The 16,791-nt window shown below is 46.5% G+C and overlaps 1 protein-coding gene across 1 annotated transcript in view; it reads right to left on the bottom strand.

Annotated features, from left to right (window-relative positions):
• Positions 1–9,035: 9,035 nt before the first annotated feature.
• The window catches only part of BEND3 (BEN domain containing 3), a 31,996-nt gene continuing 24,240 nt past the window's right edge, over positions 9,036–16,791 (bottom strand). The window contains exon 4 of the mRNA XM_090279724.1: positions 9,036–12,943. Coding sequence (XP_090135850.1) covers positions 10,697–12,943 — 2,247 coding nt within the window. The 3' untranslated portion in view covers positions 9,036–10,696. The remainder of the gene's footprint in view (positions 12,944–16,791) is intronic.

Raw genomic sequence — 16,791 nt, forward strand, 5'->3', positions numbered from 1 at the left:
TAGAAAATACACAGATTTTTATCAATGAAGAGAAAGAATCAGAAATTATTCTAATTCTCAAGAGTTATAAAAGGGACAAAGCCTAAAAATATAGAGTAGTATTAGAAGGTACACACACAAATATAGGTCATCTGTATAAATAAATTTGTCTAGGTTACTAGGAGCTATTTCTTGGCACTGAAGGGGTCAGCTCAAGTTGAGAATTAGGTTAGCTGACAGTGCTAGGAACCTCTGTAGCCCTGAGCAGTGGAGCTGTTTGGGCCAGGAGTCTGTGAGTCTTTCACCAGCTCAGATTTTAGAAGACCTGGGAACATCAATTTTTATTTGAAAGCTTAAATAGGTTCTCAGGAAGAAATGATATTGTATCCTGTGCACTGTAATAGAGGGAATTTTTCTATTTTACCGCTTAATTAATTGAGCCTTACTAAGTCATCTGAAAAAAGTACACTTAATTCTGACATGTTAGTTATGAATTTAATTTATATTGATATCCATACTTTTTCTCATTTCCTTCATCTCTGTCCCGTTTTCACTGTCCTTCTCTCCTCCTTTTCTTTCTCCTTCCCCCTCTCTTCTTCCCTTTCTCTCTCCCTCTCTTCTCTTGATTTCTTGGAAAATGATAGAAAGCCCAGGACGTCTTAGGTGGTGAGAGACAGTGTGATTTAGTGATGCGTTGGGATCCTAGTTTTTAGGCTCAGTCTTGCCATTAGCAAGTTGGGTTACCTTGGTCATAGTTTGGACTTAACCTCTCTGAGCTTCAGCTGCTTCATTGGTCAGCTGGAGATCAGGATACTAATTGCCTTACTTGTGTCTTTGAAGGAGGAAGCAAGTTAAAATGTACAAAGCTGATGAGTTGGTGGTAGCTATAGAGCAGGATAGGCCGTACCGAAGGCTTTTTGAAGCTATTGGTAATTAGCACCTAACTTAGCTGCCTGGCAGGGTTTGACCCATTCTAGATGTCTCTTTAAAAATCAAACTAAGAAAGAAGATACCTGATGATGGAACATGTTGGTTTGATCGCAGCAGGTGGCAAAAACTGATCAGAAACAAAAGTAGTTCATAAAGATTTATGAAACTCTTGCAGCTCATTACTCAACCCAAATGATAAGGCACTATTACTGACGATGCTGTTCTGGCAAAGCCTCCTCCGTGAAAATGTGGCTAACGTGATGAGAAGATAAAAGATCTGGATGTTTCTAATGCATTAGCTCTCAACTGGGGGTGATTTTGCTGCTGGGGTCTATTTGGAAATATCTGGAGATATTTTTGGTTGTCACAACTGAGGGACTGGTATGGGCATTGAGTGGGTAGAGACCAGTGATGCTACTAAACATCCTCCGGTGTACAGATAGCCCCACAACAAAGAATTATCCTACCCCAAATGTCCATAGTGATGAGGCTGCTCTAATGAGATGGCAAGACAATTTTTGTTAATAGTTATTGTTTTCTGAGAAAAGTATGAAAATGCTTCTATGTACATTTGTAGTTTTTAAAGGATGAACAATTTCAAAGTTATGACTTGGTAGAGGCCTTTCTCGCCCTTTTACCATTAATGGCTAATCCTTTCAAAGAAACAATGCTCTTCTAGGAAATATGGTTGCTAATTGTATTTCCCTGCCAATAGCATTTTATCTTTCTTGGAAAATTATATAGATGGCTAGGCAGTAGTTTTATTATCTTTTTAGCACTTGGGGGATAAGTCATGGTTTATTTGGTCAGTAATGATTGGGGAGATAGAAACATAACTACCATTTTTCAAGAAACTTAAGAAGAAAACAGATTTCAGTTGGGGTGGCAGTGTGTGTTCTGTGAGCCCTTAAAGGGTGTGCAATGTATATCGTGACACTCTAGTAAAGTTCTGCCTTATCTTTTTTTTTTTTTTTAAGAGGGGAAGGGAGGGAGAAGAAAAGGGAGAGAAACATTGACTGGTTGCCTCTCATACACACCCTGATCAGGACTGAACCTGCAACCTAGGCATGTGCCGGAATGAACAAGTGACACTTTGCAGGACAATGCCCAATCAGTTGAGCCTCACTGGTCAGGGCTCTACCTTATCTTGGTCATATATATCTTGGCTTTCAAAAAGTAACTGTCATAATTATCAGACAATTTTCTGATGACCTCAGGGAGTAGTAAAGGAAATTACATAAAGTCCATCGAGTAGACTCAGAACAGAATTTGTATGTCTCTTGATTTTTGAGAAACACTGAGGACTTGTTTCACTTCTGCATTGATTGGTTGATTCTCATATGTGCCCTGAATGAGGGTTGAACCCACAACCTTGGTGTATCTGGACGATGCTCTGATTGAGCTATCCAACCAGGGCCAAACTACTTTCTTTTAGTGAGTCACATTGGTTGCTTGAAATCAGCCTACTAGGAGTGTTCTCACCTTGGAAGTCAGTAAACACCATGAATCAGGGTTTATTTTTCCCTGGGAGAGCCAGTTAAACATTTACCAACATGCCATTGAGTGGAATGGGGATGCACACCCACACGTTTTCCCATTAGGAAATGCCCTATTGCTAGTATCCACCCTCCAGTTCTGTCATGTTCTTTTTTTCTCCTCTCGTTTACATGTATTTGCACAGGTCCTCTGTTACTTTAGCCAACTATTCTTAATGTGTGTAATTGTAAATTTTTTTATGTATTTTTGTAAAATATGTTTTGCTGTTTTGTGCACATATATTTAAATCTCATAAATGACACTATTATACATTTCATTTTGTCTTTTTTTCACTCATGGCACTATAGATACATCTAATCCACTGCTTCTCTCTGCTGCATAATAAATCCCAACATGCATTCACCACATTCTGCCTGCCCACTCTCCCCATGACTTTCTCCCAGACTCCACTGCATATAACAGTGCTTGCTTCCTCCCTACAATGGCTGCCCCAGGCTACCCTCCCACCAGCAACACACAGCCCCTGGCATGACCAACTTTCTGACTTTTCCCAGTCTAATATCGGTCTAAAGAGGTATAGTTATTTGTAACATACACTCTTCATAAGTTCTCCTTTCCTATACACACAGGCTCCCATAGCCTGCTGCTTCTGCTGTTTGGTAGCTGCTGCCACCCAGTCTGTTGCTTGGAATGTCTCTGAGGGCTCTGGAATGGAGTGCAGCGCCTGAGACAGCCACTCTCCTGTTGCTCGCAAAGACATGCTTGCTTGCCTTTTTTAAGGTTTTGTGTTCATCATTATTGCTTAGCACACCAAGTATATCAAAAGAAGGATGGTGAAAGCCTACAGCTTTCCAAGGTTCTGAGGACATGGGTCACACACAAGGCCTTGTTGATGCCATTGTAGAGATGTCAACTGCACCCAGTGGGCCTTCCATCTGGGGACTTGATTCTTAAATCAAGAGACCTTCTCCAAGGCACACATGGGACACCCCAAAGACTAGTCTGGGTAGAACAGCAAGTGTCTGAAATAGGCAATTTCTGTTTAGAGGTCTAGACTGGTCACATCTACTTCTGGAGCCCCACTCAGAGGGGTTAGATGCTATGAGATATTTCCTCACAGAATATGTAGAAAATTTTCCTTAGGATTGTAGGGGACATTCCTTAACTCTTGATTGTGAGATAAAGGTGAGGCTAAAATGATAGCAGCTTGCTCTGGATTAAGCAACACAGTCACTGTTAACTTGAAGAGAAGGCACCATCGCCAGGGGCCTAACATATACTTAGTCTATGCCTCGTCATGCCTGGAACTGTGCCTGTTCCGAGATTCCAGCTCGTCAGATCAAGGAGATTCGGGTTTAATACCTTATGTTAGAAATAGCAGGAGCAGAACCCCAGAAAGATCAGGGCTATTGAGTTCCACAGCCAGGGTTCACAGCATAGGCAGCAACTGTGTTCCAGTCTGAGAAACAGGAGTCAGGAAACTCGGCAGCTCTGCAGGTGTGCCCCCGGGCAGAGCGGAGCCCTGTTTCATCTGGGATGTGGCTTCAGCTGTCTGTGCTGAGGGGAAGAGCCAAGGTCTCAGCCTGCTTATACCCACATGCATCTGGAAAATCAGTTTCAGGCAGGAGATGTCAGGTTTTGTGCTGTTTACCATCAGTACCTTCCCTCCAAGCTCAAACAGGCTTCTTAACTACCAGTGAGTGAGGTTGGGGCTTGTTAGAATCATGGAACAGTGCCCAGGAGATAACAGGTGTTACCAATACTTTTGCTGAATGAACCTCCTTTAGAGGCAGAGAGGATTCTTCCTGCATTCTTTGTTCTATTTCTTGTGGCATAGAGGATTCTTCCTGCATTCTTTGTTCTATTTCTTGTGGCATTAAAATCTTCCATGGGTGGTCAAACACTCTCACTTGGGTGGATCCAGCCCAGAAACTGTGGACAGTTAGCAAAAGTGAACTGGTGGGGGACCACCAGGTAGAGAGACGGAGAAATTTACTGCACACAGCTATGGGAATGGCAGCTCTGAAATCAAAAGCACAAACTTTGGAGTCTGCCTGGCCAGCACTAGAGGGCCCCAGCTCTGCTACCTGTATGACCTTGACCAAGTTAGTTAACCTCTGGAAGCATCCCCTTTTGTAAGGGGATAAAATAACTAGCCCACAGGGTTTCTGTGAGGATTAAATGAAATAATGCTTGTCAGGTCTCTAGCACATTCTTGACCCATTACAGGAGCTCAGAAAATGGGAGCTCTTACAAAAAACAGAACTCCTTGTAATTTAGGGACCTGTCGTCACTTCTGAATGCACAGCTGTCACATTGCAGGAGCTTCTGGAAGGAGGAGCGGCGGCATTACACACTCCCCACCTCTGTCAAGAACACAGTTCACTATCTGTACTACAAACTCTATTTAGAAGAACAAATGAACTTACCCCTTAAATAAAATCAACGGACATGCTTTGCCATGCAGGAATGTTCTGACAAAAGCCATCAAAATTCAGCCAGTGTCCCTAAGTCCTGATGCTGAAACCTACGTAAACCTGCCCCTTCCCACTGACCTAAAAACTGAGGTTTAATTTACTACTAGTTAAGAAGTAGTCGGTTTTATTTTAACACAACAGAAACCCACTTATTTCAGCTCAGATCTATTTATAAAAATCAGGAAAGAGCGATGCCTTCAGTTTCTGTATATACAGATATTCACAGCGAATTTTGTGAAGTAACTGGAGTGCAGTTCTCAGAATATAGCCCCCGGGACACCAGCACCAGCATCACCTGGGAATGCAAATTCTTCAGCCCAACCCCAGCCTACTGAATCAGAACCTCTGGGGGTGGGGCCCAGCCATCTGGTTTAATGTGCTCTCCAGGGGTTCTGCCCCTTGTGGTTGCTGACAGAGTCCCACCCAGATCTCCTTTGCCACTGCACCCATCCCGTAGCTGTTGAGAGCCAGCGGCCATTCTGGAGTCAAAGGGGGCCACCCTGCCAGGCAAGTTACCTCCTTCCCATGGGCAAGACCTCAGTGCACCAGTAACAGACCCTTTGTCTCAGCTGGGACTACTTCTGCCCAAGAACTCATGTTCTAGGACTTCTCAGTGGGTGGGAAGGAAGCTAGATGCAGTGGAAACCAGACTCTGGATTACGGCCTTCCCTGGCCCCACCCTGCTTTCCTCAAGCTCCTGTTCCTGACACCATGCCCTCAATCAATTGCACAAGGATCCCCATCTCAGGCTCTGCTCCTAGGGAATAGGACCCATGGCAGTTAATTTCACAATCTCAAAAAATGTACTACTACCAGAACACGTTTGTCCACATTTCCTACAATTATTTCACCGAGGGCAATTCTAAAACCAGCACACCCATATCTAAATCCCCTAGAGGCTTAGAGGATGCGGGTGATGTGACACTGACTTGAATCTGAATCTTTTTATATTGTGGCTCAGGGTGTGTTGAGCTCCTGAGCCCGCGCGATGGGGTAGAGACAAGCTTGGATTCAAATCCTGGCACTACAGTATGCAAGGTAAATCAACTTCGGCAATAAATTTACTTCTCTCCCCTTCCTTATCACAAAACAGAGATAACAGTGCCCCAAACACTGAGTTTTTATGAGAATTACATGAGATGGCATAAACGTCATTCAGGGCCTTAGCTTTCTGGTCTTAACAGGCATAATTAGGGAACTTACCTCACAGCGCTTGCAGGAGGATTCTGAGAGATGATCCAGGTACAGCTCTTGTGTGCCAGGCACATGGGATATGGTAAATTAATGGTAGGTGCCACTAAAATGAGCAGGTCAATAAACATCCATTCCTCTCCCACCAGGGAGGGGATTTTAGATTTATCTGGAAGCTCCCTTAAAGAGTCTATCTCACCATTCCAATGATAATGATAACTATTTGGTGTGGCGCTCTTATCTCTTGAGAACTAGATTTTGTAAGTAAGGTCCCATAAATTAAAATTATCTGAATTTTCTTTCTTGTAGAAAACAAAGATACTTATAGCTAGAAGGGGCTTAAAGAATGTAGCCTTCCTGAAAGTCTTGCTTAAACTTGCTCACACATTTAGCCTTTGGGGCTCCAGCCTTTGACCAGTCCTAACTGCACAAGGCTGAGAGCACAGAAGTGTCGAACTCACAACTCAGCACTCACTCACTGCAGGAAAAAGTGTTCCAATCCCAAATCACAATTTACTTTATAATAAATTGTGCCCCTTGGGCTAAAATTAAAAAAAAAAAAGTTCCTCTGACAGCTTGAGATATTTTTACTGTGAAATATTGTTTAATGAATTATAATTAGCCAAAGAGATGAGAAAAAACATACATCCTTTTGTTATCAGTTAATAATATGTTAGCTTTGAGGAACTAAATCCCATTTAATCCAAAGAAAAAAGAGTGAACTGGATCTCTGTTAGCCTGGCCTCAGGCAGGGGGCAGCAGGCCCGCCCAGGAAAGGTGAGGGCAAAGGCACCTCCCACTGTGTGGCCAGGAAGCGGTTTGTGTAGAAATGGGCTAGGATTTATTTGGTGACTTCTCAGTCATTCAGCTGTGACAAACTGAACTCCTGAGAGTTGCTGCCCTGACATCAGAGGGTGGAAGCCCCAGAGGCCGACGTGCCCTGGGCACTCACATCCCGCGCCCCTCCCCCCAACCCCTGGGGCGGCTGAGGAGGCCCCACGAAGGACAAATACACAAAGACGTGTTCTGAGAGACATCTCCCTAAGAAAATAAGAACTTACGAGACCACAGTTTTTCTATTTTTATAACATTTTATATAACTCATAAAACAGTGCTTGTATAAAAATTCACACAGAGTTGCTAGAGAGCATACAATTTCCAAAAATGTCCTGGGTTTTTGTTACATTCAGTTTTCTAAGGATGCACTCAAATCAATGGTAAAACGCAGACATTATGTGGTATTTCATAATCTTTGGTAAAACTATTCTCATTATTGTGTCTCCTCACAGTATTAACTCTGATATCCACTTTGTGCAGGGTCTGCGATCACTAGGATGTCAGAAAAAATGTTAAGGCTGGATCTACACGAGGCAAGTGTTTCCCAACGGCAGCAGCAGCCCCTCGGCCCCACCCCCACTTCATATCTACACAGGGAGAAAGCCAATGACCTCCAATCAGGGGCCTTGAAACACCCCCCCTCTCAATCAGGCAAGAGGCAAACATTTGGGAGAAAAGGTAGAAACTGAGGCCACCTCTACAGGAACCTGAGTGGCCATGCTGTGTGGTGTGGTTGGGCCAGTCACTCTTACCATTTAAATAGCTAATCCACTCATCACTAAGTAGATCCCATTGGTTGGTTGACATGATACCCCTCCCCAACCCCAACTTAAAAGAAGGTTCAGGGCTGACGCTGACTGGGAGGGGCACACAGACACCCAGGACACAAGACACAACTTTATTCCCTGTGAAATGGTTGTTGTCATGTAGACACAGCCAAACTAAAGCAGGATTAGAACACTCAGTACATTCATGACTTACTTCATACATTCTTTTAAAACTTACTAACACAGAAAATGGGGGACACTACCACCTATTGTGACTTGCTATTTTTTACTCAACATCAGAATGTGTCTGTGCTAATTCTTTAGTTCTCCCGATACAAGGCAAAAAAAAAAAGCCCAAAGGACAGGTAAAGACCGAAGAATTTAGATGGAGACAGGGAAGGGGATTGCCAACAGATTTTATGGAAAACATTAAATTTTGAAAAAAGTATTTTGTATTTCTATTGCTCCATGTAAAAAACTGCCCCTGGAACCCACCTGTATGGCTTAACTGAGGACACCATACAGAAAGAGACAGGACCTGCATGCGTTTCCTGATGAGACAGCCCAGAGGGACAGGGAACAGCTCCCAGAGTGTGTCCACCTACCTTCACTGCAAGGGACTCTAAGGTTTGGTAGGGGAGGAGGGAGCCCTAAGCAGGAAAGGTATTGAAGAAACCTTCAAAATACAAGTTCCAAAAAACTGAACATGTTCTAGGTTATAGAGAAACATAGTTTATTCTCAGAACCTAAAACCTGTCAATTTCTTTAATGTGGATAGGTAGGATTTTTAAAAAAATTATTAATAAATGATTGTGCTTTTGAAGTTGCTGGGGTCACATTCCACCCTCTGGAAGCAGGACAATTTCACATGGCTTGCAATCCTCTTGGATACATCCTAGAGACCAGAACAAACTCCATGGCACACCCTCCAACCAGCAGGGCTGGTGGGCAAGAGCCACTGCCATCTTTGGGTAGGGCATATGTGTGCGTGTGTACATGTGTGCATTTGTGTGTAGGGGAGACTAAGGCATAGAGAAAGGCCCAGGTAGGGGGCAGGGTGAAGTGAGCCTCCTGGCTGCTCCAGTCCCTTCTTCTTTCCAGGCACAAAGAGGTTGAACTTGTTATTTATGTAGATCCCCTTCATCTCCCTTCAGTTTTTTAATAAGAAATGTGTGTGTGCACGTATGGGCAGGTGAAGAGAGTCATTAAATCCCTGTGTATTTATAAATTTCAGTAATTGAGGCCTGTAGTAGTTTCAACGGAAATAATCTGTAAATGACATTGAAAAGCAAATTTACTGACGTTAGATCAGCAAGTTTACATTGCTCTAAATCCTGTCATATATTAAAAAAAAAAAAAAAAAAAAGCCTGCTAGGTGCAGGCAAAATTACGTCATATGGTCACCAGAACTGAATTCCTTATCAGCTGTATAAAGACAATTCACAGATTGTTTCTATTATTCCTGCATTTTAAAGTAGCGAAATATTAAGCCACAAGGGTTTTATGACTACCTTGTGTTTCATTCATTTTTTCAGGTTTCTGGTATGATGTATTCAGTTTAAGTTAGACTGTTTCCCTCCCCTCTTAGGCATTTGGCCCCCAGTCAGGTAAATAAAAGTATTGTTTTTAAGAACTTGAACTACTTGGGAAATTTCCTCATTGGAATTCTTGGAGAACATGCCACTAGCCTGAAGCAGTTTGACCTTCCCAACCAGTGAGGAGAGAAGAAATGTCTCACCCCAAGGCCAAGGGACTAGCCAGATATAGAACAGCAGGATCTTCTAGAGGGTCTGAGGGGGAAAGCTCTGAGTGGACCCTGCGGAAGAGACATATGGGTGCCCAATTTGAGATAACCTGTGTCCTTCCAATACCAGGTATCCCCAAGAAGGCCTGAGGGTCTCGGCCTGCCCTGAGGAACAAGGATGCATACTGACTGGAGGAGCTAACACTGAGCTGTGGTGAGGAACACACACCATACAACTCCCAGAACCCAGAACCCAGGTTTTATACAAATACACACACAGAAAGTAAACAGTTCTTGATGAGTCCAAGGAGACCCATCCTTAAACAAGAAGCCAATTATTCACACACTGTTCTCCAAGGAAACGTGTCTGCCCCTCCAACCAGCATCCTCATGTAGAAGGAAAAGAGGGAAGTGGAAAGACACAGCTCAAATGACATTGTGAACGTGTTTCCACGTCTATCTACATTCATATCATCATCATCATCATCATCATCATCCAGTGTTCTTGTCTACAGAGAGTAAGCACAACATTCTACTGACCCAGCAAAGACAAACAGGCCAGGCCATGAGTGAGTCCCTTCCTCAGCACGACAGAGAAAGGGAGAAAGCGACCATGGTCAGAAAGGATGTCACACTATTCCATCCCTCCTATTGCCATCCAAGGGGCATCCTGGCTCTTCCAAAATCAGATGTAAAAGGCAAGGTCAGTAAAGTTGGTCTCTGCCACCTGAAGTTATTTATTAGCCATCATGCCTAAACATGGCCATCTAAAAATTTCTTAAATCTGAAACCATCTTAAAACAAAATCCTAGCAACTGAAGTCCTCTAACAGTACTTCACCTTGAATATTTAAAAGATTTTTTCCCTAAGCAAAGTGGCCCCCAAAGAGCCCAATGATCTTTTTAGAAAGGGTTTCCTTTTCATTAAAAAAAAAAAAAAGGTAAAAATGGAAGATGTAAAATGTGGGAAGAGAAACAAGAGTTGCTGAATTTGCATTTCAAATTAAGAAGAAGGGGAGGACACAGCCAAGGAGAGAGAACCCCTGCTCCTGAGGTCTCTGCTCTCACAGCTCAGTCATCCCCAAACTGGCTGCTCCACTGGGGAACTCAGGACAGAAGTCAGAATGAGGAGAGACCAAATGTAAGGCTTCTTTCTTGTGGCTGGGTGCGTGTTTACGTGTGCAAAAGTAGTAAGCCACTTCCCACTGACATAAGGTGCGTGTCTGTGGATACCAGTGCCATGCTCCAAAGAAGGCTCAGGCCCTAGGCTACCCATCACTTCTCCACTTTCTTGGCTTTCTTCAGGATGTCACATTTTTTCCTGTTGGGGCGGCGGCACCGTTCGTCGATGCTGGGGATACATTCGTAATGCCACACTTCCTCCATCTTCTCCACGGGGTACACGGCCTCCACGTAGTGGCGGATAAGCCTGAGCCGTGTGGGGTCCAGCTGCTTCTTGTTGCAGGCCCCAGAGTGGTTGTACTGCAGCCGGAGGTTCTCGGCCGTGAAGAGTTCGGGAAAGAGCCTGACCAGGAGCCGGGCGGCGAAGTTGCCCACCGACAGGCTCTGCTGCACTATCTCGCGCACCTCCTTGTCCGACAGCAGGTACGGGGAAGGCACCGGGAAGTCGGGCGACGGGACCACCAGCTCGTCTAGAGGGATCTTGCAGAAGTCCTTGCTGCTTCTTTCGGGGGGCAGCGGAGGCCCCTCGAATTCCTCTCGGAACCTCTCGGGGTTGATTGCATAGCTTGCCAGGTCTCTGCACTCGGGGCCTGGCACGTGGACTTTGCGCTGCTGCTGGTAGGAGCGCCTTTGCTCCGTGTCCCGGCGCCGGCAGCGCTCGTCCAGTTTGCCCACAAACTCCAGCGTCCAGACACGGTCGTTCTTGGCCCGAGGGTAGAGCAGCTGCACGTAATGGCGAATGAGCTTGATGCGGGACGGGTCCAGCTGCTTCTTGCCCAGGGAGCCACTGCAGTTGTACTGTTTGCGCAGGTTCTCGTGCGTGAAGAGCTCGGGGAAGAGGTGCACCAGCAGGCGCGAGGCGAAGTTGCCGATGGACAGGCTGCTCTCATAGATGCTGCGCAGCTGTTCCTTGCTGAGCAGGCAGTCGGCGCCCGGCACCTCGAAGTCAGGCTGCGGGATGTCCAGCTTGTCGAAGTCGATGGGCACCAGCCAGATCTTCTTGGACCGCCGGCCGGGCCGCTCACCCTCGAAGCTGTCCTCCACCTTGACCACGGAGATGTCGTCGGGTAGGCTGGAGGAGTCATAGCAGTCGTCCCGCGGGGCGTCGCCCTCGCTGCCCCCGTCCAGCCCCAGCCCCTCCAGCTCATCGTTGATACGCTGGGCACACTGCTGCAGCCAGGCCTCCTCCTCCTGCATGTCAGGGAAGTAGATCTCCGTGTAGTTGCGGATGATCTGCAGCCTCTGCGGGTCCAGCTCCTGCTTGCCGCCATCCCCATAGCAGCTGTACTGCTCGCCTAGCTTGCGGTGGTCAAAGAGCTCGGGGAAGAGCCGGTGCAAGAGGAAGACTGCGAATTCGCCTGGCGACGAGGCTTCGTCCAGGAACTCGGTGAGGTCCTGTGTGTCCACCACATGGTCCGAGGCGATGGTGCTGCTCCGATCCAGGGACAGAGCCTCCTCCTGGTCTTTGTTGTCCAGGAAGTGGCCGGGATCCACCTGCTCGGCCTCAAAGAAGCTGGCGACCTGGCTCCCTGGCTGGCTGTCCTCCATTTCCCGCTGGGCCCAGAAGCGGCTGAAGAAGTCATTCAGCTGGGGCAGGCACTCGGCCTGCCACACAGCCGTGTCCTTCACCGAGGGGTAGTAGACCTCCACATAGTTTCGGATGAGCTGCAGATGCAGTGACTCCAGCTTCCGCTTGGCCGCAAAGCCGCAGGCACTGCAGCCCCGGGAGAAGTCCACGTCGCTGAAGAGCTCGGGGAAGAGCTGCACCAGCAGGCGGCAGGCCAGGTCGCCGCCCGACAGGCTCTGGTCCACGATCTGCTTGAGCTCAGCAGCTGTCAGCTGATACTCAGGGGGTGGCTGGAACTTGGCCACCATCTCCGTGGGACTCACCTGTTTCTTGATGCGGCTCACCTCCAGGGACAGCAGGTCCACCTTGCTGTGTAGCTGGGACATGTTGGAGGACAGTGTGTTGAGCATGTAGAACATCTTCTGGATCAGAAAGTAGATGTTGGGGTCGCCATCAGTGGCCGCGGCCACACTGCCACTGTCCCGCTTCTGTGTCTCGTTTAGGAGCCGCAGAGGTGAGGGGCTGTTGCTGGGGTTTGCCTTCTCCAAGAGCTCATACGTGCTGAGCATGTCCCCCGCGGGAGGGTTCTTCTTCTCCATGATCTTGTGCGAGATGCCATACAGAGGCTTCTTGTAGGAGGGGGTGCTCACATCACCGCAGGGCTCCTCCTCGCCCGGCCACACGGAGCCCAGGTTCTTACCCCTGCTGGCCTGCTCCCCGTTGCCCTGACAGGGCGAGCTGTTTTCCCGGTTCCGCATGCCTGCTAGGAGTGCCTGGAAAACAAAAGCTGTGTTAGGGGGGCGTTCTGATTTAGCACATTAGACACAGGTCTGTGTCACACACACACAGGGGCCCAGGTCAGTCCCAGGAGCCTGTGAGGAATGGCCTACCCTTGCCCTGGAGTCATCGGCCTGTCCCAGCATCCCAGCGCAAAAACCTGCTCACGCTTCCCACACCCTGAGAGAGGCTCAGGCTGAACCCAGGAGGCTTCAGTTTGCTGCAGGTCACCAGTGATGGACGTCCTGAGCATGGGGCCTGACGGGAGACCAAGCACCGAGGCTGGCAAGGCCAGGCAAGAACGCTGCTCGGGATGGGAGTGAGACCATGGGAACACGAGGACCTCCTGTGGCAGCCCTGCCTTGGGCAGGTCGCCTCATTGACCCGGGGCTCAGATGCTCTCAGACAGGATAATATAATGACTCCTGCCTCTAAGCAGCTCCAAATGTCCTCCAGTCTCCAGCCTCTAAGCGAACAGACGTCACCACTCAGGACAGCTGAGATGCACAGAAAAACCAGGTCTGGACAGTGGCAGTGTGCCGCCAACTCTGTCACACCTGGAATCATGTCTCAGCTCAGATTGGAAAGGGCTAGCCCAGAACCTCCAGAGCCTATGCAACTGTGAGATTCTGTGAAATGATGGGACTCCTGGGAGCCTAAGTCTTGGTCTCCCTGTCAGTCCAACAGCACTTCACAACCAGAATTCCAGGAGAGAATTAAGCCTCACTGTCCTAAGTCACCACTGTATGTAATGATTGACATGTATCTTATGCATCTAAAAGGGTACTTGCTATGTATTATCCAGCCTTGCTCAACAGAGGCCTGTGGAGAATTAAGCCCTACCAAAAATGATCTCAGGGACTGGTTCCTCCATTCGCCCAAGGATGGTAAACTCTGCAGTCCGCTGGTTGCCGGAACCCAAAACACTTTATAAAGACCCCAAAGCTGGACTCCAAACACCACCACTGGACAGCAAGCATCCTGGCCGTTGAGAACCCAGATTCTCATTGCTTTCATCAGCAGTCTTCCCTATTGCCAAGGCCTTGAGCAGTTTTTAAAAGGCTTATTTATATATATATAGACACATGATTTTTGAGAAAGGTTCAAAGGCAAGTCAGTGGAGAAAGGATAATCTTTTCCACAGATGAGCTCAAAATGGATCGTGGACCTATATAAAACCTAACTTAAAATTCTAACACTTTTAGAAGAAAATATAAGAGAAATCCATTGTGACCTTGGTTTAGGCAAATATTTCTTAGAACACTTACAAGCACGAGCCGTAACAGAAAAAATTGATACACTGGACTTCATCAAAATAAAAAATTCTGCTCTTGGAAGGACACTGTTAAGAGAATGAAAAACAAGCCCAGATTGGAAGGAAATACTGACAAATCATTTATCTAATGAAGGACTTGAACTCAGAATACTAAAAGAACTCTCAAACACAATAACATACAACCCAATTATTTCAACAGCTACTTCAAAGAAGATACATAAATGGCAAATAAGCATATTAAAAGATGCTTATTAACATGCAAATCAAAACCACAATGAGATTTCTCAACTTCCGACCAGCGTGGACAGACACACTGTATATCCCTCCACAGATAAGAAGGAATACAGCTGACTCAAAACTGGAAACAACCAGAAGTTCCAGAGGGTCAAACTGCATGGAAGTCCAGCAAACGGGGATATGGAGAGGAAATAAGTCATCCAGACAGGTGGGAGGGGTGGAGCCGGAACAGAGAGGATTCGGTGTGGTGGCAGCAGCGGTGGCGAATGCGGTGGCAGCAGGTCGGCAGAAAGCACAGTCACACATTTTAAAGGGTAGGAGGGACACCTGGGGGGTGTTTCCAGCTCCTCACCAAACCTTGAAGCTCATGGTCCCAGCACCGGGGAAAATCAAGCCTCATTGCTTCTGACTGTGTAGACCAGTGGGGGTTAGGGTAGAGGCAGAGACTGCCGGTCTCAGCAGAGTCCGCTTGTTTGAAGAGCCCCCATGGTCCTGGAGCATCCACAGACCCACCCACTCTGGGGATGATAGCCAGGGCAGCAGCTAGAGGGGAGCCAATCCGGTCGGTGCAAAGGTGGGAGAGGTGCCTGGAAGGGGGACAAGTGCTGGGCAGGCGGCATTGTTCCCTCTCGGACTCCTCCCCCACATACAGCACCACAATGAGGTGAAACAGGTCGCCCTATACTGACGACAAAACCTAAGGCTCCGCCCCTTACAACGAACAGGAGCGACAGCTCTACCTGGGACGGGACACGGAGGCAAACAAACACAGGAGCCTGTCACAATGAGGAGACAGAGAAGTATGGCCCAAAAGGGGGAACAGATCAAGGTTCCAGTGGGAGAACTAAGTGACCAGGAGATAGCTAACTTAACAGACGAGGAAACAGGCAACCTAACAGATGCAAAATTCAAAACACTGGTGATAAAGATGCTCACAGGCTTGACAGATATGCTTGAGTATGGCAAACGCATAAGAGAAGTGAAGGCTAAGCTAAGTGAAACGAAGGAAAATCCACACAAAACCAGTGGTGAAGGGAAGGAAACTGGGGTTCAAATCAATGATTTGGAACATAAGGAAGAAAAAAAAAACCAGTCAACCAGTGCAGAATGAGGAAGCAAGAATGGGAAAAAATGAGGAAAACTTCCCAAATTTTGCGAAGGGGATGGACATATAGGTCTGGGAAGCACGGAGGGTCCCGGGTGAGCTGGACGCAGAGGGGACCACACCAGGACACATCATGACTGAGATGCCAAAGGTGAAAGATAAAGACAGAGTCCTGGGGGCAGCAAGAGAGAGGCGGAGAGTTGCCTACAGGGGGGTGCCTATAGCACTATCAGCTGATTTCTCAGAGGACGCTTTGCAGGCAGGAAGGGACTGGCAAAGCAGTATTCAATGTGATGAACAGCAACCCACAACCAAGATTATTCTATCCAGCAAAGCTATCATTTGGAATGGAAGGGCAGATAAAGTGCTTCCCAGACAAGGTGAAGCTAAAGGCGTTCACCATCACCAAGCCTTTATTATATGAAATGTCAAAGGGACTTACTTAAGAAAATGTTCAAAACTATGAACACTAAAATGACAACAAACTCACAACTATCAACAACTGAATCTAAAAAATAAAAACAAAATCCAACAAAGCAAACCAGAATAGGAACAGAATCATACGTATGGGGAACATTTGGAGGGTTATCAGCTGGGAGCGGGGAGGGAGAGAAATGGGGAAATGGCGCAGGGACTAAGAAGCATAAATGGTTGGTACAAAATAGACAGGGGTATGTTAAGAATAATATAGAAAAGGGTGAAGCCAAAGAACTTATATGCACAACCCATGGACATGAACTAAGAGGGGTGGGATTGCTGGAGGGGAGGGTGGTACTGGGCAGAGGAAAACAAAGGGGGAAAAAATTGGAACTACTGTAATAACATAATAAATAAAATATACTTAAAAAAAAAACCACACACACAATGAAATACCACATCACCCCCACTTGAATGGGTATAATCAAAACACACAACATGGAGTACTAGAGATGAGGTGAAGAAACTGAAACTATCAGACACTGCTGGTGGGGATAAAAAATGATATGACCACTTTGGAAAACATTTGGTACTTTCCAAAGAAATTAAACATGCATGGACCATATGATCCAGGCATCTCCGTTTCTAGGTATTTATTTACCCAGCAAGATGAAAGCACAAGGTCCCATAAATACTTCTAAGCAAATGTTCATGGCAGCCTTATTTGTAAATAGCCCCATATAGGAAACAATACAAATTTTCATTAACAAGTATATAAACAAACTGTTATAGGTGCCATTAATTGTACT

The sequence above is a fragment of the Furipterus horrens genome, unplaced genomic scaffold (genome assembly GCF_987537825.1).
Source record: "Furipterus horrens unplaced genomic scaffold, mFurHor1.1.pri manual_scaffold_6, whole genome shotgun sequence".
NCBI lineage: Eukaryota > Metazoa > Chordata > Mammalia > Chiroptera > Furipteridae > Furipterus > Furipterus horrens.